This window comes from Haliaeetus leucocephalus, unplaced genomic scaffold, assembly GCF_000737465.1.
Source record: "Haliaeetus leucocephalus isolate CR32 unplaced genomic scaffold, Haliaeetus_leucocephalus-4.0 Scaffold924, whole genome shotgun sequence".
In the NCBI taxonomy this organism is placed as follows: domain Eukaryota; kingdom Metazoa; phylum Chordata; class Aves; order Accipitriformes; family Accipitridae; genus Haliaeetus; species Haliaeetus leucocephalus.
The window spans coordinates 315,534-341,347 of NW_010973360.1; the positions used below are offsets into that span (position 1 = coordinate 315,534).

Genomic DNA, 25,814 nt, shown 5'->3' on the forward strand with positions numbered 1-25,814 from the left:
ATTTTCAGTGGGAATATCTTTTGGAAGTTGTAAAACTTCAAACAAATACTGCCCATTCAGTAAGCCTCTGTCTTCACTGATGTAAGCTGAGTGAATAAAGCCGATGACGGTCATACGTAAGACTTTTTTTAAGTAACTTTGAAGGGTGGTAAATTTGTGGAGTTATCCTAGATGCATTTCTTAGGAAAAATAACTTTCCATCTAAGTCACTAAACCTTCTTTTGCTTTGCTGACTGTGAAACTGAGTTTTCAAGTTTTCTGCAGCTTGGAAGGCAGTTAACATGATTTTGTTGGCTAAAACTAATTGAGGTGGTGTTCTGATAGCACAAAGTGCCCTAGCAGCGTCCTCTTTGCACAACTGATAAAGTGTCTGGAGGAGGCACCCACTGAAGTATGAATTACATACTTAGATAAACTCACAGGAGCTTTATTTTTCTTTCAGGGCAAAAAGACATACACATTGTAGGTAGCTAGTTAGGGTATAGAAAAATAGAGCAACAGAGAATGACAGGCAAAATTCTGGTATGAGAGCCATATGCTGCCTGTGTCAGGAAAGCAACATTTAAGCCTTTAGACAACTGGTAAATAAAGTCTGGGGTGATCTTCGGTTTTGTTCCCAAGCATTTTCCTTAAATATTAGAAAGACCATTTGCTATTCTTTGTAAATATAGTCTTCATTTTAATCTGTTCAAATACCTCTTTTAAAATTGCATGGTGCATATTGTCCCTGCCCCCGTGGGTATCTTAGATTAAGTGCAATTTTTTTTGCCAGCTTTTAATTGATTTTATAATGATTTTAGAATTAAGTTGTTCTAGTTTTTATTAAATTTATTTTAAAGAATTTTCACCACCACTGGAACATTCAGGAATATTTATGTCAAGGAATATAAATTAGTAAATTAATGGTATCTGTTTTTTATATTGCTTATTATAAAAAAATAGGATTATTTTTATAAGGTCACACTGGAGTTATTTCAACATGCATAAATATTCTAATTATTTTCATTTTTATTTTAAACTAGTAAAGAAAAAATAAATATTCCCTACTTTTGTATTAACTACTACAGTCTTTTGTTTCTTGAGTAGTTTCTAAAGGCCTGGATCTGGTTGTCTTTTTTGCCATAGGACTTTTTATAACCTGAGAACTTCTGTTTGAGCCCTGAAAACCACCATGTGTTACATTTTGGAGAAAGCATTTAAGTTTGTTAAGTAACTAAGAAAGTTATTAATCAGAATCTGTGTTTCTTTTCATTTAAAAAGTTGCTTGCAACTATGAAAAAAAAAACCAACAGTTTTTTTCCTGCTGCTTTTACAATAACTGCTTATTGTGTTTTAAGATGGGTCAGTCCTGCAGCTATTTAGGCACAGGGAAATGCAGGCAGAGTGCCCAGGAGCTCTGCACCATTGCCTGGGGGGGGGGGGTTGTACTGGGCAATTCTCCGGTCATTACTGGAGGAGGGTAACATATATGACACATAAACACTTCTGAGGAATAGTTCTAACTGAATGACCTTGTGTGTGGTAATCTGCTAGTATTTAGTTGAAGAAAACAGTTGAAATAATAGGCTTCACTGCTGGCTTTTTATTTTATGTGTATATGTGGGTTTGTTGTTTTTTTAAGATGATATGAAGTGGAAAGAGTTAAACCTGACCAGAAAACTCCCCATGCATTTTACAAATATGTACTACTATCTACCTCACCTTCGAGAATATGAAGATGCCATTTTCCCAAATGTCATTTTTGGCCGACAGAGAACTGGAGGTAGGAAATAAAGTTTGGCTTATATTTTCTATATGTTTATGTTTTATGTTAAGTTCTAGCAATGAAGCATACTCAGAGTTCAGAGAGGGTTTTTTCCCTGAACTTTATAATGTTACCAGACTGAATATATTTTAATGGGAATGGCAAAAGCACTTTTACCACTCCCATCCCAATTTCAAGTCTTCCCCAAAGTATTCTGATACGCCTTTTCAAATATCAACAAAACATAGTCATAACTTAAAAGCAATATTATTTTTGTTCTTAGTCATGGATTCATGTGGCAAAGATTCATTAGCTGACATTTTTTTCCCCACAAAATTAGTATGAGTAAGGAAGCCAGAGAGAATTTACAATTCACACAGTTTGCTAAAGTTAGAAAGGTGATGTGATCATTTGAAAGATATTAATAAATCTTCAGTATAACTTTCTCATCCACATGAGAAATCAGCTGACACCTGCACAAATCAAAACGAATTCCAGTGAACTATAATACAAATTATAGTGTTACATCTTCTCCTAACTGTCATGTGATAGGTAAAAAAAACCATTCCAAAGCAGTAAGCAAACAAGGAACTAGTCCACCATTTTTCTGGGCTTTGTATTTTGTTGAAATTTTGACTTTTCTGTAGGGCAATCTCATTTAAAGAAACATTGGCAGCACTTTTGATTTAACTAAAAAAACAACTTGGCCGCGCCCATGACAAGGGATAACTTTCTACAGCCTTCTCATTAGTAGGTGTAGTTGTAGCAATGTGATCTAGTGCTGTAGTTCTCAATAGAGCGCCCATAGATGAGTGTCAGTCTGCAAAAGACAAGAGGCTGTCAGCAAAATGATTTGCAAAAGACCCTCAGAAAACCAGATACATTCACAAGCAAGAAAAAAATTTAAAAAAAGGAAGAAAAATAATATGTAATAAAAGAATGCTCCATGTTTAATTTTCATTTATTTGTACAAGAAAATCACAATAGCAAGGCTGCAGTTTAACAAGTACAGGTTGACTTTCAGCGTGTAAAACCAAACAAAACCCCAGTGGTTTAGCAGGTTATGTGCTGTGAAGGAACGTTGGAACGTTGGTGTTTTTGAGCTGACACTGGCACAGATGATAAAGACTGGAGCAAGTCACCAACTGCACCTACTCCTTTCCTTGAAAATCTGCTGCTTCCCTGCCAGCCTCATGAGGTTTTGGTTAATAGGAATCATCTGCAAGGACAAAGAATTCCACAGGTTTACTGAGTTATATTAGGTCACTGATTTAGGTAATGCCCATACCAATGAAAAAAGAGGTGTCCTGCTTACAATCTAATGATGTGATATGGCACAGGTTTGCTAATAGTGGAGTCTTTGCCAGGCACTATTTCAGTTCCTTTCTTCTTAATAACGATAGCGTCTAAGTTCCTTTCTTCTTATTATTGATTATGTCAAAGCCATTGATTCCTATCAATTAAACTGCTCAGAAAGATTTCTGAGTTGGATTCCTTTCTGAGATACACAGTGCTCACCTCCTGTAAGAACTTGATCACTAAAGCAGTGTTGGTTTAACTCTTACTACTTGGATCTCCAACTTCATACCAAGAGCTAGCACTTATTTTGCAATACCCGCTTTTGAAACTCAATAACAGATACCTGTGTGTTTGCCAGATGTAGTAATATCTCCAAGTTCTCAAATGTTGACAGTCTACACAGTGTAGACCTGGTGCTTATAACACAGACACAGGTGTCTCTAACCGAAACTTAGCTGGACATATCTCTCCTTCCAGGTAGTAAAGCAAATGCTGTCACAGTGGTGTAGGAATATTAACTGTCAACAAGTCTCATGGTCACATCAAATCAAAATTAAAAGGTAATTTCAGTTTCCCTTTACTTGAGTTAAAATTACATGGCTTGTGGACTTCTTTCTTTGCAGTCTCACTGGTGATGGGTATTCCTACTGTGAAAAGGGAAAAACAACATTATCTGATTAGTACACTGCATTCCCTACTGTACGAACTTTCTGAAGAGCAGAAGAATGACTGCGTAATAATCATCTTTGTAGCAGAGGTAAGTTTGAATGGAAAGGCGCAGTATGCTGATAGAAAGGCAACACAGAGATTTACGTCTTAGTGTAATAGTGTAGGGGAGGCTACAAAATACTGCTAGCTAGGCCTTTGGGAGGGATTTCTTCAGGGCTGGAGGACATAGTGAGCAGTTAGTGCCTCAGTGTTCATATGTGGAAAAAGCCCTGTAACTGAGGTGACCGAAGGGTAAAAAGTCATATTACATTTACCAACACAGCTGTTGCAGTCAGATTTTCAAATAAAACCATATGAACTTATTTCTCTGAAAGTATTCTACTTCAGGAATGAAATGTAAATCCTCCACAGAAAAGTTCCGTAGAACCTGAAAAATTAAACTTACTCAGTCTAACGAGTTCAGATTATATATCTGCTGGTTTGATATCGTTTATCTTGCAAAGTACCTTGACATGCTGGAGCCTTGCCTTCTGCACGTGTATCAGCATTTCTTGTGAAAAAGAAAACTGTTCAGAGACTTGGAACGGTTCTGTGTTTGGGAAAGTAAACAGTGCTCAAGGTAAAATATTAGGGGCAAATGAATTTTTTTTTTCTCATTCCAAAATGTCTTGATGACATTGGAAAAAAGCTACAGAAGGGAATTAGCTAGTGATATTTTCTTCCAGGTAAAAAGACTGTGCAATCATCCAGATGTCATATTTATTCTTCAGATTTCTTTGTCCTTCCATAAACAACTTTAAATTTCATACATGTATTCATTAACAGCTAAAGTTTGCTTTTTTTTAGTTCAGTCATCACTTAGAGCAGCTTTTGCAACTGTAATACTGTCAAACAGAACATAGTTCACTTTATTAAGTTAGGTCATGACTTCCACTTTTCTGTTTGGATGACAACGATAATTAGATAGGTCCAATTTTATTGGCTGTAGTTCCTCTTCAGCATAATTTGTGGGAGCTGAACTTATTTTACAGTTGCTATTTCCCAGTGAAGAGCCCTGGCAATGATGAGCTTTGCCTAGTTGCCATCTGGATAAACCTCCTATTACAGGGCTTCAGAGAGTTCTCTGAGTTTTTAAGGGTTAACTTCTGAACAGTACAGTTTCCCACTGTGGACAGAACTAAGGTGGCACTTCTAACAAACAGTAGCTTTGGTTGTAGTAATAGTTCATTTCAGCCAATTTAAGATTAAACTGCCATTGTAAGAGTTGGTCTTTCCCCTTTCTCCCATCCCCAAAGTCACATTCTTGCAGCTTCCATTTTTCAGCCATGCAGTAAATTAGAGCAGGCTGATTGTGCTGGTATGAGAGGTGATAAGAACATTTAATTATGAGAGGAGGGCAGGTGTGTTCACTGATCGTGAATCCACACCTTCCTTTTTCCCAGCAAGTTTCAGAAGATCAAGTTAAATGTTTACATCATGGGTTAAGTCAGAGTAACTTATTGACTGAAAGTGAGTTGCAAAGTTGTATTTTTTTTCTTACCACAGTTCTTTACTTACCACTTCACATTGTTTGTACTTATTACAAATTTAATATATAGCTGGTAATGATTATTTGTGTATTTAAAAAAAAAAAATCTGAATTGCTAAGACAGGTATCGTATTGCTTTGGAAATCACATCCATAAAACTTAGCGCTCTTTAATGTAGTTAACAGATGTGTTTTGCACAGTAGAACTGTTACTTTTATGAAACAACAGCAATGAATAAGTAAGTCCTCAAAATTTCCAGACTAAGAGCCATAAGCGTGTTATATTAGGAAGAAACTCGAAATAAAAATTTTAAATATCACTAGCTTTAGAAAATTTTGCTTAGGTGACTTTTCTCAACTGCCTCAGGCCTCTTTTGTGATTTTTGGATGATTAACCTGAAACAGGTCTTTACTGACAGTTATATGACTCTGCTTTCCTGGTGTAACTGAAAGCTGTGGAACAGAATTTTATGCAGAAAATGGCTTGGCCTCCTGCAGAAGCAGTGAAAAAACAAAATGCAGAAACCATAGCTGGAGATAGTTCAGTTCTACTTTCAACTACATTGAAAGTTCAGTTGGCTTTAGTCCTTTAGTCCTACTGTCCTTTAGTAGGAATGCTCCTGTTAACGTACTGCTTTTCTTTGGAATGAAAAGAATTAGAGAATAAAAATGAAGTGTTTGCTTATAAATATTCCCTACAAAATGTTGCCTAATACAAAAATGGGTGACTTGAAATGACCCCCCCCTTCTTTTTTTTAGGTGAATGCAGAATATGTTAACAGTGTTGCAGAAAGTGTTAAAACCAGGTAAGTCCTATAGAGCGTAACACCCAACAGCTAGCAAACACAATTTTGAGCTTTTATGGAAAGAATTAGAACATTTCAGCAATAAGTTACAACTCTGCCATACTGAAATGGAACTGCTATGAAATGAGGCAAAGGTGCAGTCTTAGTATGTGTATCGTGACACACTGTGAAATTCAGAAGAGAAATATGTATATCAGTTTATGTTCCTTTTCTTATTTCATAAATATGCTTTAACTAATCAGGCAAAGTCTCAGCTTAAGCTTCTGATAAATATTTACTTGAACCTAAGTCTTTTCCCCATGAAATTAATGATGCAATTCAAGGCACCTGAGGTTATGTGTATTAGGTCCCCACTGACTTCACAGCCCTGCAATGTATTCTGATGTCTGTCATGTTTTCTAGGTGTCTTTGTTTCCTCGTTTGTCTCTTTTTCACGAAGACAATGGACTTTGGACAGCAATGGGATTATATTTATATTGTTAAATACCGTTGTATGATGGGTAGCATGAGATGGGTATTCTTCGCCGTGCCAAATTTATGTAAGAGCTATCAAATGAGGGCTTGGTTCCCACTGCAGTTTTGCTTGCTCTTACCATTCTTTCCCATAGACGTTTACAGCACCATGTGAATATTAAAAACCTTAGAGCAGCTGGAGAGGAACAACTGCTAAATTAAAATATTGGGGGAAAAAAGTACGCTCATTGGTAGATTTATTTTGTCTTACAAAAGCTGCTTTCTAAGAAATGATATAGTGTAGCTAACAGTCACAAAACAGGTAAGGCTAAAAGGCCCTGAAGTGCACCTGACTGAAAGAAGCGAGAGGTGAAATCTGCATTGTGCTGCGGTACTGGTGTTGCTGCTTTCTTTGATGTGCAAGTTTATTTGTGAATTGGTTACTCTGACAGAACCCCGCTTTGGCCAGTATTTGAAGTGAAACAGCTTTTGCCCTCTCTCCTTCTTTAAAATGACTACAGGAGAGCTCTCAAACTTTGTATCAATGTTTTATTAGAATTATAGAATCATTTAGCTTGGAAAAGACGCTTAAGACCATGGAGTCCAACTGTTAACCTAGCACTGCCAAGTCCACCGCTAAACCATGCCCCATAGCACCACATCTACATGTCTTTTAAATACCTCCAGGGATGGTGACTCAACCCCTTCCCTGGGCAGCCTGTTCCAATGCTTGACAAACCTTTTGGTGAGGAAATTTTTCCTAATACCCAATCTAAACCCCTCCTGGCACAACTTGAGGCCGTTTCCTCTCCTCCTATCACTTGTTACTTGGGAAAAGAGACCGACACACACCCAAAACAAAAGAAACCGACCCAAAAACCAACCAAACAAAAAAATTGAACAAGATCCCTGGAGAGGTTGCCCTTTTCCTTCACTTTGAGGCTTTTCTCCACATCCTGCTCTACCCAAGGGTTTCCCAGACTGTATTTAGGGTGCAGGTTTCCCCCAGAAGGCTCCCCAAGCTCAGCCTGTGAGCTAAGTAATAGCAATATAATAGCAATAGCCTCCTGCCTCCAGAGGGTTTAGCTAAGGTGGGAGTGCTGCAGCTAGGACAAGGTGAAGAGGCAGTCCTCCTCGGTACCATTGAGCACCACAAAGGTACAATATGTACAGCAACTTCAGCACTTAGATTGCTTTTATGATTTCTTCATGTTTTTTGAAAAAATTACTGTAGAGTAGATGCTTTGTCAGTGTTACACAGTAAGATTGAGATTCTTTTTGATAACAATGCGTGTACTGTGCTGTGCTTGATTTTTAATGTTAGCTTGTTTTCATTGATCATAGGAAAGGGGGAACTCAGTTCTGAAAACTTATTTCAGTGATCCTATACCTATTAAAAACTTTAGATTTTTTTTTTTTTTTTAAACATATTCTAGAGGAAGGGGGAGATTTGGCTTCCAGGTTTGGTTCCCAAAGCTGATGACACATTTTTCTCAATGACTTTTTAAATGGAAAATTTAATTCTTGGAGCAGAGACTAGACCCAGACTCCCCATCCCAAACCGCCACTCCAGGACAGTATCATTTTGGCTAGAATGTAGAATTTGAGTTAGAGCAAGTGTAAGGAAGCTAGGAGCTCTCATGCAAGGGGGAACAGTTGTGTGTAGTTCTAGATAGTGGATTTGGTTGTGAATTACTGCTGCATTTTGGCAACCATCTCAGGATTACGAGTAAGCATCTATTGATGCAGGAGGGGCAGGATTTCTGAGACACAGTTCTCTTCAGTGTTTTCTGAGGCTTTGATGAGTTACTGTCCTGCCTGTTCTCACGGCTGTCAAAGACCCCTTCTTGGTTCCTAACTGACAATCTGTGTGACTTTGTTTCTTTGCTCGAGTTGTGAATTCCACTTATGGAGGAGCAGATAAAACTCTGGGGAGCTGCTGTCTGTGGTTGCCCTCAAAAGTCTTTTTGAGGAATGGGGTTTCACTAACCTTCTCTTCACAGCTTCCCCAGAGAAATCCAGTCTGGAGTCCTAGAGGTTATTTCTCCTCCTGCTTCTTATTATCCAGATCTTTCCAACCTGAAGAAAACATTTGGGGATTCAGAGGACAGAGTAAGGTAAGATAGCCGTATAAAACCTAAGAACTTTTGCTAAGAGTATAAAATGGAAAATTCTGCAAAAGTCAGCATTGTTTGAGCTGATAATGTTTTTGTGTTTCAAAGCTAATGGACCTTAAGTGTACTTTTAAAAAAAATTGTTACACAAGAGGATCTTGAGAAAAGCTATGCTGCACATCAGCTTCAGGGTGAGAGCCAAGGCTTCTCCTTTGGGTCTTGACTCTAGGCATCCCACAGGTTTTAAACACAGGAAACCTCAAGTGGCTCCTTAGCTAACTAGTAACAACTACTTTGGGTTTAATTAATGACCTAACTTTTGGTGATCATGGACTTTTTATACTACTGTTAATAATATATCCTAACTGGTGATTTCATTTGCTCATGTGCCCCAAATTCACTGAGAGATTATAACCTAACAAAATTGATTTACTGGAGAAAAGTAATTTTCTTTTGATCAACAACAACTTAATTTATCAGAAGCTACCCCAACAATGCAGCAAGAGAGCTGCAGTACTGAGAGTTTAGGTTGGAGGGAATCAGCAAGTATCTGCATGCACATATATTGGGTTTATAGATAAACCTTGTATTTTTCAGAGCATAAACATGTTTACATACTTAAGTTTCAGATATGATTAGATTTGTATCAGATATACTTTTACATTAATTAAATACTGATACATTACTCTCTAGTCTTTTAGCATTGATTATCAAACATCAGCTTCACCCTCTGGTAAAATGAGAGACAGTACTTTGTAGAGATAAATCTGTGTTTACATTTAAACCTGAAAATGATGTTTATCAACCTGGTTTCTGTGCTGTTCATCAGTAAAAGCACTTAATTTTTGATCTTTAATCATTGTGTATTGATCTCTACTGTTCGTAATATATCAAGCAGAATCTTTAAGTCATTTGACATGAATATACTTGTTAGACATTTTGTTTCAGGCTGCACTGATACAGATCAAAATTTTTTGCTTAGTTAATGTTAACTTTTATAGGAAAGTTAAATTATTTACAAACATTTACACTGATTACAGAGGAATTTTTATTCACTTAATAATGAGTTAGAATACTTAACATTACAATTTTATTGAAGAGAGAAAACTGCAGAGCATTAGAAATGCTTTTATTATAGAAATAACTCTTGCACACACACACCCCCCCCAAGCTTATCAGAATTTGCTGCTTATGTTTAGGTGGAGAACTAAACAGAATTTGGATTATAGCTTTTTAATGCTATATGCCCAACCTAAGGGAACCTTTTATTTACAGGTATGTTCATATTATCATTAAGTAGCTGCAATACATCTGTACTGATTATTAGCTTTGGCAATTATAATTTGTCTCAAAGACCTCAATAAAAACAGCAATCTGTTGCCATTTTCTGTGTATTTTGCCTGTGCTCTTTACAAGCATCCACATATTTCTGTGTTTATATACATCTTGCAGCCAGGTACTATTTGATTAAATCCATCTGTAACTTCCTGTCATTTGTGAGGTTGGATAACAAGGTAACTGAAGCATGAAATCCTTATTTGATTAGGTTAAGAAAGTCAGAGTTTAATGTGTTTTCACTTGGTGCAGCAAGACAGAATAGTGGTGGTAGGTCCAGGTTATAGCCCAGATCACAATGAACAAAAAAACCCTTACAGGTAGGGAAAGATACCAGTATAGCGATACTGGAGACAAGGTTAAACTGCAAGTTGGTACAGATCCTAAATTCTCTGGAAGATTGAGAGTGTTAGAGTTCAAGAAGATCCCCATGCATTCAAGCTTAGGTTTAGCCACCATTCTAGATCTGTGCTAATTCACACTCCATAAAGATGATAATCACCACCAGAGATTCCAAAATTTATCATGACTGTTGAATAATGGAACAGATCATAAAATTTCATGTAGCTCCTGAATGTCACTAGTCCCAAAAAAAAGTTCAGAACAGCATTTTGCTTAGTTCTTAGTTTTCCTGGGTCTTGTCCTGCTTGAACAGGCCTCAGACTCTGTATCATGAAAGTACATTACAAGATTCCCAGAAGCAGAAGAGAAGACCGCAAGAGCAGGCATCTCATACAATTCTTGTCAGCATTTAACACAAACGCACTTGAGCTGGGCTCCTCAAGAGTCTATGCTCCGTTCTCAGATTTGGCATAGGCACTCAGAAGGCAGGTGGACAAGGAAGAATGTTGTCTATTGAACAGTTAAGGTTTACTGGGATACAAAGTGTTTTCCCGTGACTTTTGTATACTTTTAAGAACCCAAGTTTACTAAGTGCACTAGAGCATTAAGGCATGGGAAACATGGTGAAGGGAAATGTTAAACATGCTGCCATATACTTATTGTCCCTTTCTATTATAAAGTTCTCCAAGCATTCACGTTTGCGTGGAAATGACTTATGTATTTGTATTTTTAAAGAAACTTGAGAATATGCATTTTCTTGTCTGGGACATTATATAGGGACTGAACTGTGTTGTTCGGAGCAAAGCCTGGATTGTGATGGTCTGGTGGTAGTTATGGCTGCATTCAGAATTTTCTTAGAAAGAAACTATGCTTTCTTCATACTGTTACCTAGTACATCCACTTCTTCATTTCTGTGTCCAGTCTGCAGCTGCTTCTGTAGCACAGCTGCTGGTCTGCCCAGAAAATACTCTTTAGAGTATAGGTGAAAAGAAGGAACACATGCTGCCGTAAAGTTCCTTATGATCTCCCTCCATTTGGAAGCCTTGTATTAATGGAAAGCAAATAACTTAAAAACCCCTTTCCTCAGCCTGGGACACAGATTTACTTCAGTAATCTTAGGGAAAACTTGAACTAGCTTAGATTTTATTTACTGTTTTGTCAGGAATAGTATCATTTGGGTGACTGATACTAACTTCTGAATTTTGAAAGAAGATACATGTATGTAGTTACACTTGATGTCTACATGATAGCATGAGCCAGGCAAGATCTTAGCTGAATAAACACATAAACACTCATTCTAGCATACTGCTGAATCAGAATTTAAGCAAGTAGCTTTGTGAAGTCCATTGAAGCTAATGGGGTTACACTGCGGATGAACCTTACCTACTGATCAAACATAATCTTTGAAAAAAAGACAATAAATCCCATCGGTCATCTCATCTCATCTCTTCTACTTGAAGCATCTCTTCTACTTTCCCTATCTTTCCCTACCTCCACCCCCCTGAATCAGCTACTGCTCCTTTCGGGCTTTTTTTGTGAAGTTTTCTTAATAAAAAACTAAGAGAACTTTGAAATACTTGTTTCCACTTTCACTATACTTCCTGGAGTCCACCAGAGCCCCTTGAGACACTTGTAATAATGTCAGAGACAAGATAATGGGGTCTTAACATAGCCATAAAAGCAGACATTCGAATCCCAACCTAGTAGTGAGGAGATGCATTTGTTCTTTGTGTCCATATAGACTTAGTTCATTCTGAAGCACATAAACATTTAAAATCTGAAAGTATCTTTGAGAAACTCAGATACAGCAGTTTTGGGAAAGTGTTTTCTATTAGCACTCAGGTGAAAATAAAACATTAATTAAATCTTTTAGTATCTTCAGTTAAAATCTGTTATAAACTTCAAACTTAGTTAACTAAACTACTGCTATGCTTTTTTTTCACCTCATGAGTTTTTTCCTTGTGAAGGCTGGGGGAGCTTTGTGTATTTATATATAACATATATATGTATATACTGATAATATATATTGCCAGCAGCACTTACCTGTACACCATTATTATAATTTCTTAAGTGCATTTCTCTAATGGTTTTAAGGCCTGAGCAACAGTGAAGTCATTAAGGAGTCTTTGCATTGATTTTTTTTTCTTCCCCCCTCCACTAGACTCTAGGTCAAGCCTGTTATTTGGTAGAGTTCCTAAAGAAATAACTTTCATGAAATTGCATTTTTAGCTGAAATTTTCTTTATGCTTGTACTAAAAGAAAAAAAAAGGATCTTTATGGAATGAACTATTGGAGGTTTGTTTTCTGTGGAAAATGAGAGAATAAGGTTTTTCAGTTTAACACTCTTCACATATTCGTTGGACGATGATTCAAAATATAAAAATACCCTAATATAATTTAGAAAGGAAGGTACTTTCCTATCTGATTCCTACACTTCCATTGTATGCTACCACTTTTTTGTTGCTTCTTCATTTTTACTTCTCTTAGACAGATAACCCACATAAGAAAAATGCATGGAAACCCATTTATTGTCTATCATTTAGGAAATTTACATAGCCTTGCTATTGTGCACGTATCTTTTTTTCATCCCAAAGTACTGATGAGTGAAGGGAAATTAGCTGCAATCGTGTGTTCTGCTGGCCTTCTCATGGCAATGGGGCAAATGAACTAGACAGTTCATATCTTAAACTTCCTGATCCAGCTGTGTACAGCCACTGCATAATCTCCTTTGGTAGATAAGAGCATATGAAAAACAAGTGGCTGTAAGCTGAAGCCAGAAAAATTCAAACTAGAATTTGGGTACCACATACTAATTGTTCAGGATAATTACACATAGTAAAACTTACTGAGAAAGAACTGATAATGAAATCTCTATGCAATGGCAGATGCTGTTCCAGAAATATGTTTTAGGCGAACACAAATTCCGGGGCTCAGTACAGGGTTAAGTAAACAACTTTTAATGCCCTGTGCTACATGGGATATCAAACTACATTCTCCAATATTCACTTTCAACGGTCAGCTTCAGAAAAGACTGTTTCAGACTTCTCACTATGCAAAACTATTTTCAGTTCATAACCACATTCACACCTGCTTTGCATCACACTCTCTATATTTTTCATCTTTACTACTTTTGTACACTTTCTTTTAGTGTTTCTCAATATGGTGGCCTCACTAGGTTTTGGAGATACTCCTCTCTCTGCCTTTCATCCTATTTTGGGTGTCCCTCAATTTCTCTTTAAGGATTCCCTGAAACTCTCTTTGATTCCTTGCTCTTCTCCCTTTACATCTAGCTACTGGGTAATCCTCTTAGCTCATTTAATTTTATGCACAATTTCTTGTAAGCTGATGTTTTGGGTTTTTTTTTTTCTGTTCTCTTCTGCATAACTGTCACCTCAAGTCAATCCCCAGATCTCAGAATCCGTTAATAAGCATTCATCTTGATCAGTTTGTCTCTATCTATTTTTTGTTATCTTACCATCAGTAAAAGCTGGCAGGGTCAAAACAGATCTCTTAATCTTGTTTTTCAAAATCCATTCTATTTCCTCTCGAGTTCACTGTTGTTGAGAACGCATTTCTCCCCCACCAGCCCTACACTTGTAGTAATGGCCAAATTCAGCTAAAAGCTGTGGACCTGCTCTCTCAAGCTCTTGCTGCTGACTCTGCACTGAGTCAGTTAAGGATGCAAACCCAGCAGGAAATGGTGCAATTTTTTTTTTCTCATAGCATTTATTTTCTACCTATTTAGCTTTCTGAACCAGATTCCAGTGCCACCAGACAGGCACCAGGGCCAATGAAGTAGAGCAGTTAGATGAAATTAACTGTATCGTTACACTGCACCCCAACAACATTTTCCTGAAGGCTTAGCCTCCTCTTCCTGTGTTTTTCACACCCATACCAAATTCATACCCTGAATTGCTTGCTCCTTAATTATTTCTGGAATTAATTTACTTCCTTTGTGTCATTACCTCTCCTTGTTTGGACTCATTATCCTCAGCTTTAGTAACTGGAACAGCTTCTGGCTTTTCAGATCCCGGACTCTTCTCTGAAAGCCATGCAAAAATGCAGCCAAGGCCTTTCCCATTTCCTTGATGGATGTCAGTCTCCTTTTCCAAGTATCCTTTAGCTGGCTCTACTGCTATATTCAGTGTCAGCCTTTACAACACCTCAAAAACTCTATGTATTCCTGTCCTTCAGTGTGATTCACAGCATGTTCCTTCTTTCATGACTAGTATTCCCTGAAACAACTTGCTCTCTACTAGCATCTCAGTAATCATCCACAGTTCTTCTCAGTCACCTTTTAGGTACGACAAAGTCTGCCCGGGTTACTCTACAGAGCTTTTAACCATCTGCTTTAGTCACCTCTCTTTTCAATTTGCTCCCGTTGCTTATCAGTGCTTATACAACTTCAGTACAACTTGTCTACTGTTGTCTTCCTTAGCCTCTATCTTTTTGCTTAATGTTTTCTTTTAAGTGAGATCTCTTCAAGATGGGGAGTCCTCCTGTCTCGGAAAAGTGAGAAGCACTCATGGTGTTATAGTCACTCCTGTAAATAAATATTTAATGAATGATACTGAAACAGAGGTTTATGTAGAAGCTAAGTAGCAATCCACTGTTGCTTGGCCCAGCTTCAGTACACACTGTACAGCAGTCAAACACAATGCAGTTATCACTTATGTGTGGCAACACCACCACCCCCTCTGCAAGCAATAAACCCACCACTTTGCCTTCTCTTTTTTTGTTGCTTTTCTTTTTTTCCCCCAGCTGGAAGATGATATTATAGCCAAACCTGATTATATTCAGAGTATAGAAAACTTTGCTGCTGAACAGTCCCAGGAATGGATGATTCTTGAGTTCTCACAGCTTGGATTTATTGGTAAGTATTAAGACCTCAGCAGGGTCAATTGGATTTGGAGCTGCGTAGGTCAAGTAGGTCTCACTCAGAATTAGATTTCAAAGCATGGAAGGACTTGCATATCAAAACTTCCTTGGTTCTTCAGGAAAGCTCCCACTGAAAGTCTTTTATTTTTTGTGCTCTTTAAAACTGTCTTTTTAATGCAGAGTGTCCTCAACATAGGATCTAGCAGTTGGGTTCCCATAAGAAGCAAATTTTCTGCCTCTGGGCACTACATGCCCCTGTAGCATGTAGTCTTCTTTTCAAGAATGGAATTTGAACAGTCTGTAAAAAATCCCCTTCCTTTCCTTTGTGGAGCAGAACATGCATCCCATATCGGAGGGAAGGTTTTTTTATTATTTTTAGTATTAAGTTTCTTTTTTTCTTTGGTTCTAATACAATTTTCTTGTGATAACACCTTATAACTGTTAGATCAGACAAAGAAATCTAACCATCTGCTAATACAAATAGCAAGAGAACTAAATGAACAGTGATAGTATTTTAAAAGCTATGTTTTTCATATCTAGGTCTTAATTTAAAGATACTCAGTATAGTATTGCCAGTGAAATTGCATGTCTAGCATTTTGAGGAATTATTCAGATTTCGTTTCATCTGATACACTGATACAGGTAACTGGCAGATTTCTGTTTAGAACTAGGATATAACTGCACGCTTGATTATTCAACTGGTTGACTATGTGAGAATATCTCGAGGCATGGGGTGGAAATCTTTTCAAAATCCCAACAAGCTGGAGGATAAGCAACTCTCCAAAGCTGGAGTCTGTGTGAAATTTTCACTAAATATCCGAATTGCATCCATGTGTTTAAGGCTGGAGTAAACATAAAGCTGGTGATTTTTGCACAGCAATAAAAACATCTGAATATGCAACTTCTTGTCTTGCTTTCAGGAAAATTGTTTAAATCGGAAGACCTGCCACTCATAGTGGAATTTTTTCTCATGTTTTATAAAGATAAGCCCATAGACTGGCTTATAGACCACCTGCTCTGGGTTAAAGTGTGCAATCCAGAAAAGGATGCAGTAAGTATGTCTGAATTTATGAACATAAGTAATACTCAAACAGTCTTGGTGACAAAATAATTTATTTTCAAGAAATGGAATAGAAATCTCTCAAACCTGACTGACTTTGGAATTTGTGGGGAAAGATCTGCTGTGGATCTGCATAGTGTGGCACTGTGTGTGAGCCCATTAGGGCATATGGAGAGGCCTGACTCACTGAAATTTAGATTTGTGCACCAGAGCTGTTTTGCCTCCATCAGCTCAGAATATGGACAGCACAAGCTCACATCAGCCTGCAGCTGGTCACGTAGGCAACCCTGCAGCACCAAAGAAAATTTTGAATATGTAAACCTATGTGGACTATCATTTCTCATAACCTTCTGCTGACCGTCTAATAGGAAAGGCAGTAAAGCACACAATTTTACAACCACAGTTGTTCTGAATTTTGCATACTGGTTCGTTTCTTTCAGGAAGCAGAACTTAAGTGTTTTGCTTTAAATCTTTTACTACCTGGGAAAAAAATTGACTTTGCCTGAAAAAAAAAATGCAGGGAAACATGTAGATCCAACGAACTAAATGATACTTTTCACTAAAAATGAAAGAAACTGTTGTGTTGAATTGCAAAAGGTGCCATTTCTAGCACTACAGGTGAGCTCAATGACATGTTAAGTATTTCTGATGTCCTTTCGCATTCTTTCTCTCACCAGTCTTTGGTGCTGCTCACTACTCACACTCTTCTTGTATAACAGACTTTGCCACAGAGGGCTGACCGGAGTTTCTGCTCCTTCTTGGTTTTTAAGGTTCAAGAGTTTTGTTTGATTAGTGTAGCCAGTCCCCACTCCAGGTGTTCGCACATGTTATTTCTGTGTTGATAAAGAAGAGAAAGATAGGAGTTGTCCAGACCAGGAGGTTGAGGGAAGGGGAACAAACAAGCTTCAAGTTTTGCTGTGTAGCAGAGGTGACTCCCAGGGATAGCAGACAGTCCCTGGTTTTACACTTAGTAATGCCACTGAGGAATCTTGATTCCCACTTCATACAGACAGGAGTAAGCTTTGAAATCCTACTCCGTGGGTTAGGCCGGCTCATAGGAGTTAGACTGAGCCTCAACTACCTCTAATTTAGGTACTTGCCTGCCTGTGGCAACAGAATAAAAAGAAGATAGTATTACATTAATATCACCCATTCCAGATCTGCCTAACACATGCCAACCTCAATCTGATAGATGAAACATTTCACTTTTATTTTTCAAATGACTGTTCTAGCTTCTAAGACCCAATTCATACCTAAAACGAAGCTGTGTTCCTGAAAGGCAGGCAGGCCAGCAGCTCGTGCAAGTCAGTGGTATCAGCAAGTTCCTAGTGAGTTTCCATTCTGCAACTGCAATTTCAATTGCTGTGGGTAGCAAAAACCTATTGAGACAAGTCAGTCTCACACTGCTTGGATGGGAATGACCAGTGGCATGACCTACTGGGACTGTTTGTGAGAATGCAGAAGAGGGAGGCTGGAAGAAGGACAGAGATCCCAGCTGCTCCTCCTCCTCTGCTTGACAGATTGAAGTGGTGGACTTTCCTACAGGGAAAGCAAGCTGACAGAAATCCTTATGCCTCACGGGAGAGTCAACGGGGCACCTGTTTGTGGCTTTTATGTGCCATCCTGTGGTGATGGGTGTTTGGCACATGTTTTCAGCCTGGGCTGAGTATCAACATACCAGGATTGAGCTACATCTGCTCACCGAGTTGGAAAAGACAGTTTGTGATGATCAGAGCTATCAGATCTCTGCGTGGTTCAGAAACTTCATCATGTTTACCTCCTGTGAACCATCATCCAGTTCTGGGGTCCCCAGTACAAAAAAGACATGGACCTGTTGGAGCAGGTCCAGAGGAGGGCCACGAAGATGATCAGAGGGCTGGAGCACCTCTCCTATGAAGACAGGCTGAGAGAGTTGGGGTTGTTCAGCCTGGAGAAGGGTCCGGGGAGACCTTATAGCAGCCTTCCAGTACCTGAAGGGAGCCTACAAGAGAGCTGGAGAGGGACTTTTTACAAGTGCATGCAGTGATAGAACAAGGGGTAATGGCTTTAAACTGAAAGAGGGTGTAGATTTAGATTAGATGTAAGGAAGAAGTTCTTCACTGTGAGGGTGGTGAGGCACTGGAACAGGTTGCCCAGAGAGGCTGCGGCTGCCCCATCCCTGGCAGTGTTCAAGGCCAGGTTGGATGGGGCTTTGAGCAACGTCATCTAGTGGAAGGTGTCCCTGCCCATGGCAGGGCGGTTGGAACTAGATGGTCTTTAAAGATCCCTTCAAACTTAAAATGGTTCTATAGTTCTGCGATCATATGCAGTGGCATGTATCTATCAAGTGTAGTGGGGACTAGCAGGCTGCAAAGATGGGAGCCCTGACTCAGCAAGGAGCGTTATCTCAGTTTCTGCACAAATGACCACACCAGTCCTGTTGCTACTGATAATTCTCAGCTGCTGCCATAAGTAGCCTTTTTGGAAGTGGTGCCATAGCGTAAAAGGAGACATGCTAGAGACTGCAGTCAGTAGAAGGATCACAAGTTTATTTTCTCATAATTTTTTTTCTAGCAAAAGTATAGTGTGCTTTTCAAAGAAACAGCTGCCAATAAATCGATTTGCGTGTTTTGTGGTTTTCCATTGTTTTGCCGAACAAATATAAAAATACCTAGTTCTTTTTGTAGGCTTCCAGGTGGTTTTGAACTTTTAATTGGTACTTCTGTGGAAACCATAAATCCCCCATGAGTTTTGTTGTTTAAGCTGGCTGAGTGAAGACTATCCCTTCTAGCTTTAGAAGGCATTGATATAGTTTATGTGACATTTTTCTTTTATAGAACTGAAAGCACTGGATTGATGAGGTAAACACACTATCCTCTCAAAAATAAAGATGCGGGACCTGGGAAGTTAAATGATCTTCCAAACTCATACAATAATTCTGTGGCAGAACTAAGAGTAGAACCCGAGGAGTCTTATTTCAGCTCTTTGCTCTGTTCTATGCTATTATGCTTCATTATGTGTCATTAATTATTGTAGCATGTTTGCTTCATAGTATCAAACTATGGTGCTTTATAGATACAGATAAAAAATTACATTTAAAGAAGTAATTTGGTATCATTCAAAAATCAAGAAACTCAGAAATTAGTGCCAATTACAGTTATTTAATTCCCTGGTATATGCCATGTCACGAAGTGTACTAAACTGGAAAATCAGGATTGAAGTACAATATCTAAGGGCTTTATGTAATTATAAGATAAAAGATACCTAACGTATAGTATATTATAAGCCTCTCAAGCATAGCAGAAAGAGCCAAAATGATAAAGATTGAAATGTAACCAGAATCTATCTCAAGAAGGTCAGTTTTAGTCAAAATAGTTTAATTAGAATGATATGTTAAGGCCAAGAGTTGAAATGAAATTTGTTAGAAACAGTTAAAAAAATCAATCCGTTTCAGATTTGAGGTCCATTTTTGTCACTCTGAGGTGTGATTGATGGTATACAGTGCAGAAATTCCTGAATTAGGGGTGGTTGAGCCTTCAAATCTGCATAGCACCACGAGTGGAATTGTGCGGGTTAGGTCTAGAAACAGTGCATTTGAAATAAGGTGACTGTTAATCTAAGGATAACTCATTTGAATATGGGTAAAAAACCTGGACCCATACCTTCAACTACGTAATGGAATTGCCTTATGGAACTTAGTTTGTCTCTCCTTTATTTAAATAAAACTTCCCTCCTTTTTACTTTCTTTCCAGATACATTGTGAAAAGGAAAAGGCAAAGTTACGTATCCGTGCTAAGCCATCTCTCTTTCAGCATGTGGGAATTTATTCATCACTGGCTGGGAAGATACAGAATTTGAAAGTAAGGATAAGAAATTAATGCCGTATTTCTAAATTATATGCTTGTCTTCTGACTTGTTTCTCAAATCAGTTTCAAGCATTGCATCTTTGGCATTAGGTGGTATTTCCATATCCAAGAACATTGGTTTACAGATTTGGGGGAGAATATTGATCTGGCATCTAAACTGCAGGTGGGGCACGCTGCTTCTGCACAAATATCTTTGAATCTCTAATCTGAACACTTGTACCAGTCACAGAAGCATTTCACGGCATGTAGGAACCCTCTTCACAGCACGAGGTTTCATGTGCTTTGCACTGTACAAACCCAAACAGCTATGATGGTTTGTTTTGGCCAAATAGTCCACAATACCCAATACCAGCAGAAGGTATACTGCTAGGACAAGGGCATGGCTATCTTGAAGCAGTAGATTTTTAGGGAGAGTTTGGAGGGCAAACAGTGGATCTACTATGTATTTGATAAGGACAAGAGCAACGAAGCACCAGACTTCAGGGATGCCCTGATGGGCATTTAGATTAGGCATGAGATGATTTGAATTGCTGTATTGGATCAGACTAGAGGCTCATGTAGCCTTTAGCAGAGACCAATATCGGACATTCTGGCAGCAGGCATAGTAGACAACTATGAAATAGCCTACTGTGAAGGAAGTTTATTTTTAAATCTGGGCAACTGAGAAATAATCAGTACAGGTCTGTCTACAAACTGTAACACTGAGTCTCAGTGATTACACTGAAATGAATATTCTATTTCTATTAGAAATAGATTGTATATTTTTTGACACTGGGGTAATTTTTTCTCGAATAGCTTCCTGTAGTAATTCAAGATATTGGAGCACTTTTTTTTCATTCTATGAGTGAAATTACATTTCTTTAAATCCAACAGGATAAAGATTTTGGCAAAAATGTGCTACATAAACCACACAATAATCCACCTGCAAAAGTGGATACAAGCCTAAAAACATACCAGCAATATACCTTGGAAAAAGTTTATACAGGAAAAGACTGTTTTTGGGCTTCAGCTCCGGTGGCAGGGGACTACATCAGCTTCACCTTTTTAAATCCACTAAAAGTTGAAAAGTAAGTATTACATGATATGGAATATGGAAGCCTACATATATCTAGTTTGGAAATGATTGAGTCTGTTCAAAATCACCGGTGCTCAACAGTTCACATAAACCATAGCCTTGTTACTGACAAAACCCGCATGATTTCCTGTTTATCTACTCCCCTTGGATTCCCCTCCTGAAATACATTTCTTCCTTGGTAATTAGATAGCTTTTTAAATTTTTTTCCTTTTATTTTTTTCAGTTAAATATTTTACTTTCTCTTACGATAATTCTCAAAGGAATTTGTTTTTAACTAATGAATTTCATCAATGGAGTCAGTGAAAGCTTTATTTCTTTAGTTGTCAACACAAAGGATGTTTGCATGATGTCAAGTCAAAGGTCATGTCCCAGACCAGACACTTAACCAGTGTAGGTGAAATCAAACAGAAAATATCACTATTGTGGGGAAATAATAGAGTGAATTAACAAAGGTAGGCTTCAGCTGAAGATTCAGAGACCTGAATGTAAGAGTTTACAGTAGAGATGTCTATGTAAGGTAGGTGTGTAAGCTCCTACTATACATGACAGATGGAGATCTACTTGATACAGTCAGTGGAAGCTAGACAGGTATTCATCTCATTCTCTGTTTGGTCACCTGAGTCAGTTGCTAAGTTTCATTGACTGTATCGAGTATATCTCCATGGCCTGTAATGAGAGCTTGAACACTTGGGTCACAGCCAGATTTCTAACTTCACGTGTTTGGATCTACAGCCAAGTCCCACCTTGAATGTTTTTCTCATGTTAAAAGATGAAACTATCTATCATCTTCTCTGTTTTCACATCATTCAACTTGGGTGTTTTGAAAGGAAGAGACACCTGTAGCTTAAGATAGAGAAGTGTTTTTCAGAAGGACTTGCTCTATGAACAATATAGATCGAGGTTGGCACTACAAGAAGCAGTCCTGCCTGGTTCAGAAAAGTTTCTTCTTCTCTCTGTGCCAGATTGGAGAACAGATCTGAGTTAAAACTAACCTAGCAAGGAATATAGTTCTGGGAGAGTGTCTCTGACACAAATTACCATAATTACCATATCTCTGTAATGATATTCAGAGGGAAAACTCCTTCACTGGTGTTACACTTCCTCCCCAAACTGGTCAGAAAACTAAGAGACTTCCATTCTGCAAAGACTGTAGATTTCTTATTTATTTAAAAAAAAAAAAAAAAATCTAAGAAAGCAAGTCTGTATCTCCATCTAGTGAGCTGGACTAAATGACAGTTGTTACAATAAACACTGGTGTTCTGTGATCAACACTCTTAATTAACTGGTTTATGCTTTGGGAAACTTGGGTAGCCTATATTTTTGCATTTTCCTATTACTGGGAAGCTGTACTGGATGAAGTTAAGTTACATATGGTATTGCCTCATGGTGGTCCCAGCCACACTGCTAACCTGTGAAAATGTATAGTTAATCCTTTTAATATTTGGTGGTCTTCTTAGGTCTTGATTGTTTGATACCAGAGGAAGGAGGTTGATGCTTTAAATTTCCTTAGCTCTTTTTGGACCTAAAAAGCTAAGAACTAATGCCAGAAATTGAAAACCAAACAGGGATTAATTTATTTCTTTTTAAATCTCATAGATGTTTCTGCTTGGATTCTTGCTCTGACAGTGCTGTTGCTCATTGGCTATCAAGGAGATTATTTAGAAGCACCTGAATTGATCAGTATTGATAAAAAGTGGGATTCTCTTGGCATGTAGCACATGGTCTAGTAGAAACAGGGATTTTTGCTGCCATTGCATTCCAGAAGCCCATCTCACCTTGGCCTTAGGATGATAGGAACAGATCAGAGGGCAGATCTTCCTTAGCCATTTAAACCTGGAAAGTTAATTTATTTGGAACTTGAGCACTGAAAAGGGGGAACACTTGCATTTGTGGGTCCAGAGAAAGATGGGTTTGATGCTTGTTCTGTTTAAAATAAAAAGCATCTAGTATGGTTTGGTCACACACTGAAGAGTTTCAATGCCTATTTCTGTTCTCTATAGCCCACAACTAATTAAAGAAAAGATATTTGAAACTTTCCTTCAAAACTTTCCTTAGAACTTCTCTAAAGTATAAAATACCTGAAAATAATACACCTTTATCATCAGGTACTTCTTCAGAAGTGGAAACATGGAGCACCCTGGTGATAAACTGTTTAACACTACTGTGGAAGTGTTGCCAGCTGATGTAAGTTTCTCATTTCCAACTGTAATAGACAGTGCTATTTTTTTTTCAGAATGATGTTCAGCATAAAATGTCATGCCTTATAAAATATTTCTGGCGATGTTATTGTTTTATTTTTTACAGGAAATGCTAAGAAAAGAACTGGTCAACAATGGAAGTAAATTTAACTACCCAGCAACCAAAGACGGATACTTAAAAATAGGTAAATTGTTTACTGTCACTTCAAAACCAGAAATTTTGTTCTTATGTATAAAATGTTTCTGCATTTGAGAATTTCATTAACTCTGTAATAAATACAGCATTCCAAGGTGAACTAGTAAGGAAAAGAAACCCTTTGCGCTACTGCATATTATAGGATATGATGTTTAACCAATGACTGTCTTATTTTGTTTTAAATAATGAAGAACCCTACCAGCAGTGGCAAAAGCCAAGGCATCTAATTAGAAGAAAAACTAATTGCAGTCTCTGCAAGGTCTTAACAGGATGTATTGTGGTTTTGTGGCAAGGTTTTGGTAGCCAGCGAGCTACAGGGGTGGCTTCTGTGAGAAGCTGCTAGAAGCTTCCCCCATGTACGACAGAGCCAATGCCAGCTGGCTCCAAGACAGACTTGCTGCTGGCCAGGGCCAAGCCCATCAGCGACAGTGGTAGCGCCTCTGGGATAACAGATTTAAGAAGGGGAAAAAGAAAACTGCACAACTGCAGCTGGGAGAGAGGAGTGAGAACTTGTGAGAGAAACAGCCCTGCAGACCCCCAGGTCAGTGAAGGAGGGGGAGGAGGTGCTCCAGGCACCGGAGCAGAGATTCCCCTGCAGCCCGTGGGGAAGACCATGGTGAGGCAGGCTGTCCCCCTGCAGCCCAGGGAGGTCCACGGTGGAGCAGATATCCACCTGCAGCCCGGGGAGGACCCCACGCCAGAGCAGGTGGGTGCCCGAAGGTGGCTGTGACCCCATGGGAAGCCCACGCTGGAGCAGGCTCCTGGCAGGACCTGTGGACCTGTGGGAAGAGGAGCCCACACTGGAGCAGGTTTTCTGGCAGGACTTGTGACCCCGCAGGGGACCCACGCTGGGGCAGTGTGCTCCTGAAGGACTGCACCCCGTGGAAGGGACCCACACTGGAGCAGTTCGTGAAGAACTGCAGCTTGTGGGGAAGGACCTACATTGGAGGAGTTCATAGAGGACTGTCTCCCGTGGGAGGGACCCCACACTGGAGCAGGGGAAGGGTGAGGAGTCCTGCCCCTGAGGAGGAAGGAGCAGCAGAGACAATGTGTGATGAACCGACTGCAATCCCCATTCCCTGTCCCCCTGCACCACTTTGGGGGAGGAGGTAGAGAAAATTGGGAGTAAATTTAAGCCCAGGAACGAGGGGGGGTGGTGGTGTTTTCAGATTTAGTTTTATTTCTCATTATCCTACTCTGATTTGATTGGTCATAAATGAAATTAATTTTTTTTCCCTGAGTTGAGTTTGTTTTGCCTGTGACAGTAATTGGTGAATGATCTTTCCCTGTCCTTATCTTGATCCACGGGCCTTTCATCATATTTTCTCTCCCCTGTCCAGCTGAGGGGGGGAGTGATAGAGCGGCTTTGGTGGGCTCCTGGTATCCAGCCAGGGTCAACCCACCACATAGATAATTGATGCTGGTTTGGATTTTGCAGCCTTAGCTGAAGACAAGGATTTTTCATTATTATGAGAGCATTAACTTGCGCTCCAACCTGAAATGAAGATGAAGCATAATGCAACACACCTTCCCCCTTTTTGCCCCCACCCCTGCTTCTCCCTCTTCCTTCCTCAGGGTGGTGCGTGACTTCTCTTTAAATGAACTGCAGATTCTCCACGTGCTTGCCAAGGCCTGATTTCTACTATTACCTAAACTAAAACACCACTATGTGAACAAAAATGGACTGTTGGAAGATCTGCTTTGCTTGCCACTTTCTTCTGTCTCTTCTACCACATAATTGCTCTTTTCTCCCAGTGAACCACTTTCACATCACATGTTTGCTTTGATTTGCACCTCTCTCCCACCTCCTGGTGGCTGTTTTGCTCTCATTAGAGATCCAAGCCAAAATGCTGTCAACTCCCAGTTGCACATGCAAGTTGATAGGAAATGAATATCCCACAGGGGGTGAGCGGTTTTCATTTGTCTGCAGTGATTTTATGCCAGTTTAACAAGGTTAGTTAAAAAGCATTGAACTAGTGAAGAAATGTATCAGAACTGGTCCATGATTCCTAATGTATCCTTCTAAAAATAATCATACTTCTCAGAAAAGCTCTTTTAGATTATTCAACATGACCATGTGTGCCATATGTATATGGTCACAACTAACATATTTAAATTTATGTTTTAACGTTTGTAGCTATAGGTTCTTTATTTTCTTTTACTCTTCTCTAGCTCCGAGTTGCTGTAACTGAAGGAATGAATCCTTCTTCTTGTTGATAGCTTTAACTTTCAGTTGTTACTGTCTGACCTTTTGCAAAAGATTTTTTTTTCCC

At 38.8% G+C, this 25,814-nt stretch overlaps 1 protein-coding gene across 1 annotated transcript in view; it reads left to right on the forward strand.

The window, feature by feature from the left end:
* Positions 1-25,814, forward strand: part of MGAT4D (MGAT4 family, member D) — a 41,041-nt gene that overhangs the window by 13,596 nt on the left and 1,631 nt on the right. The window contains exons 3-13 of the mRNA XM_010583611.1: positions 1,622-1,762; positions 3,667-3,800; positions 5,999-6,045; positions 8,502-8,615; positions 9,812-9,887; positions 15,051-15,162; positions 16,088-16,218; positions 19,959-20,066; positions 20,946-21,139; positions 23,253-23,331; positions 23,452-23,530. Of these exons, the coding sequence (XP_010581913.1) occupies positions 1,622-1,762; positions 3,667-3,800; positions 5,999-6,045; positions 8,502-8,615; positions 9,812-9,887; positions 15,051-15,162; positions 16,088-16,218; positions 19,959-20,066; positions 20,946-21,139; positions 23,253-23,331; positions 23,452-23,530 (1,215 nt within the window). The remainder of the gene's footprint in view (positions 1-1,621; positions 1,763-3,666; positions 3,801-5,998; positions 6,046-8,501; positions 8,616-9,811; positions 9,888-15,050; positions 15,163-16,087; positions 16,219-19,958; positions 20,067-20,945; positions 21,140-23,252; positions 23,332-23,451; positions 23,531-25,814) is intronic.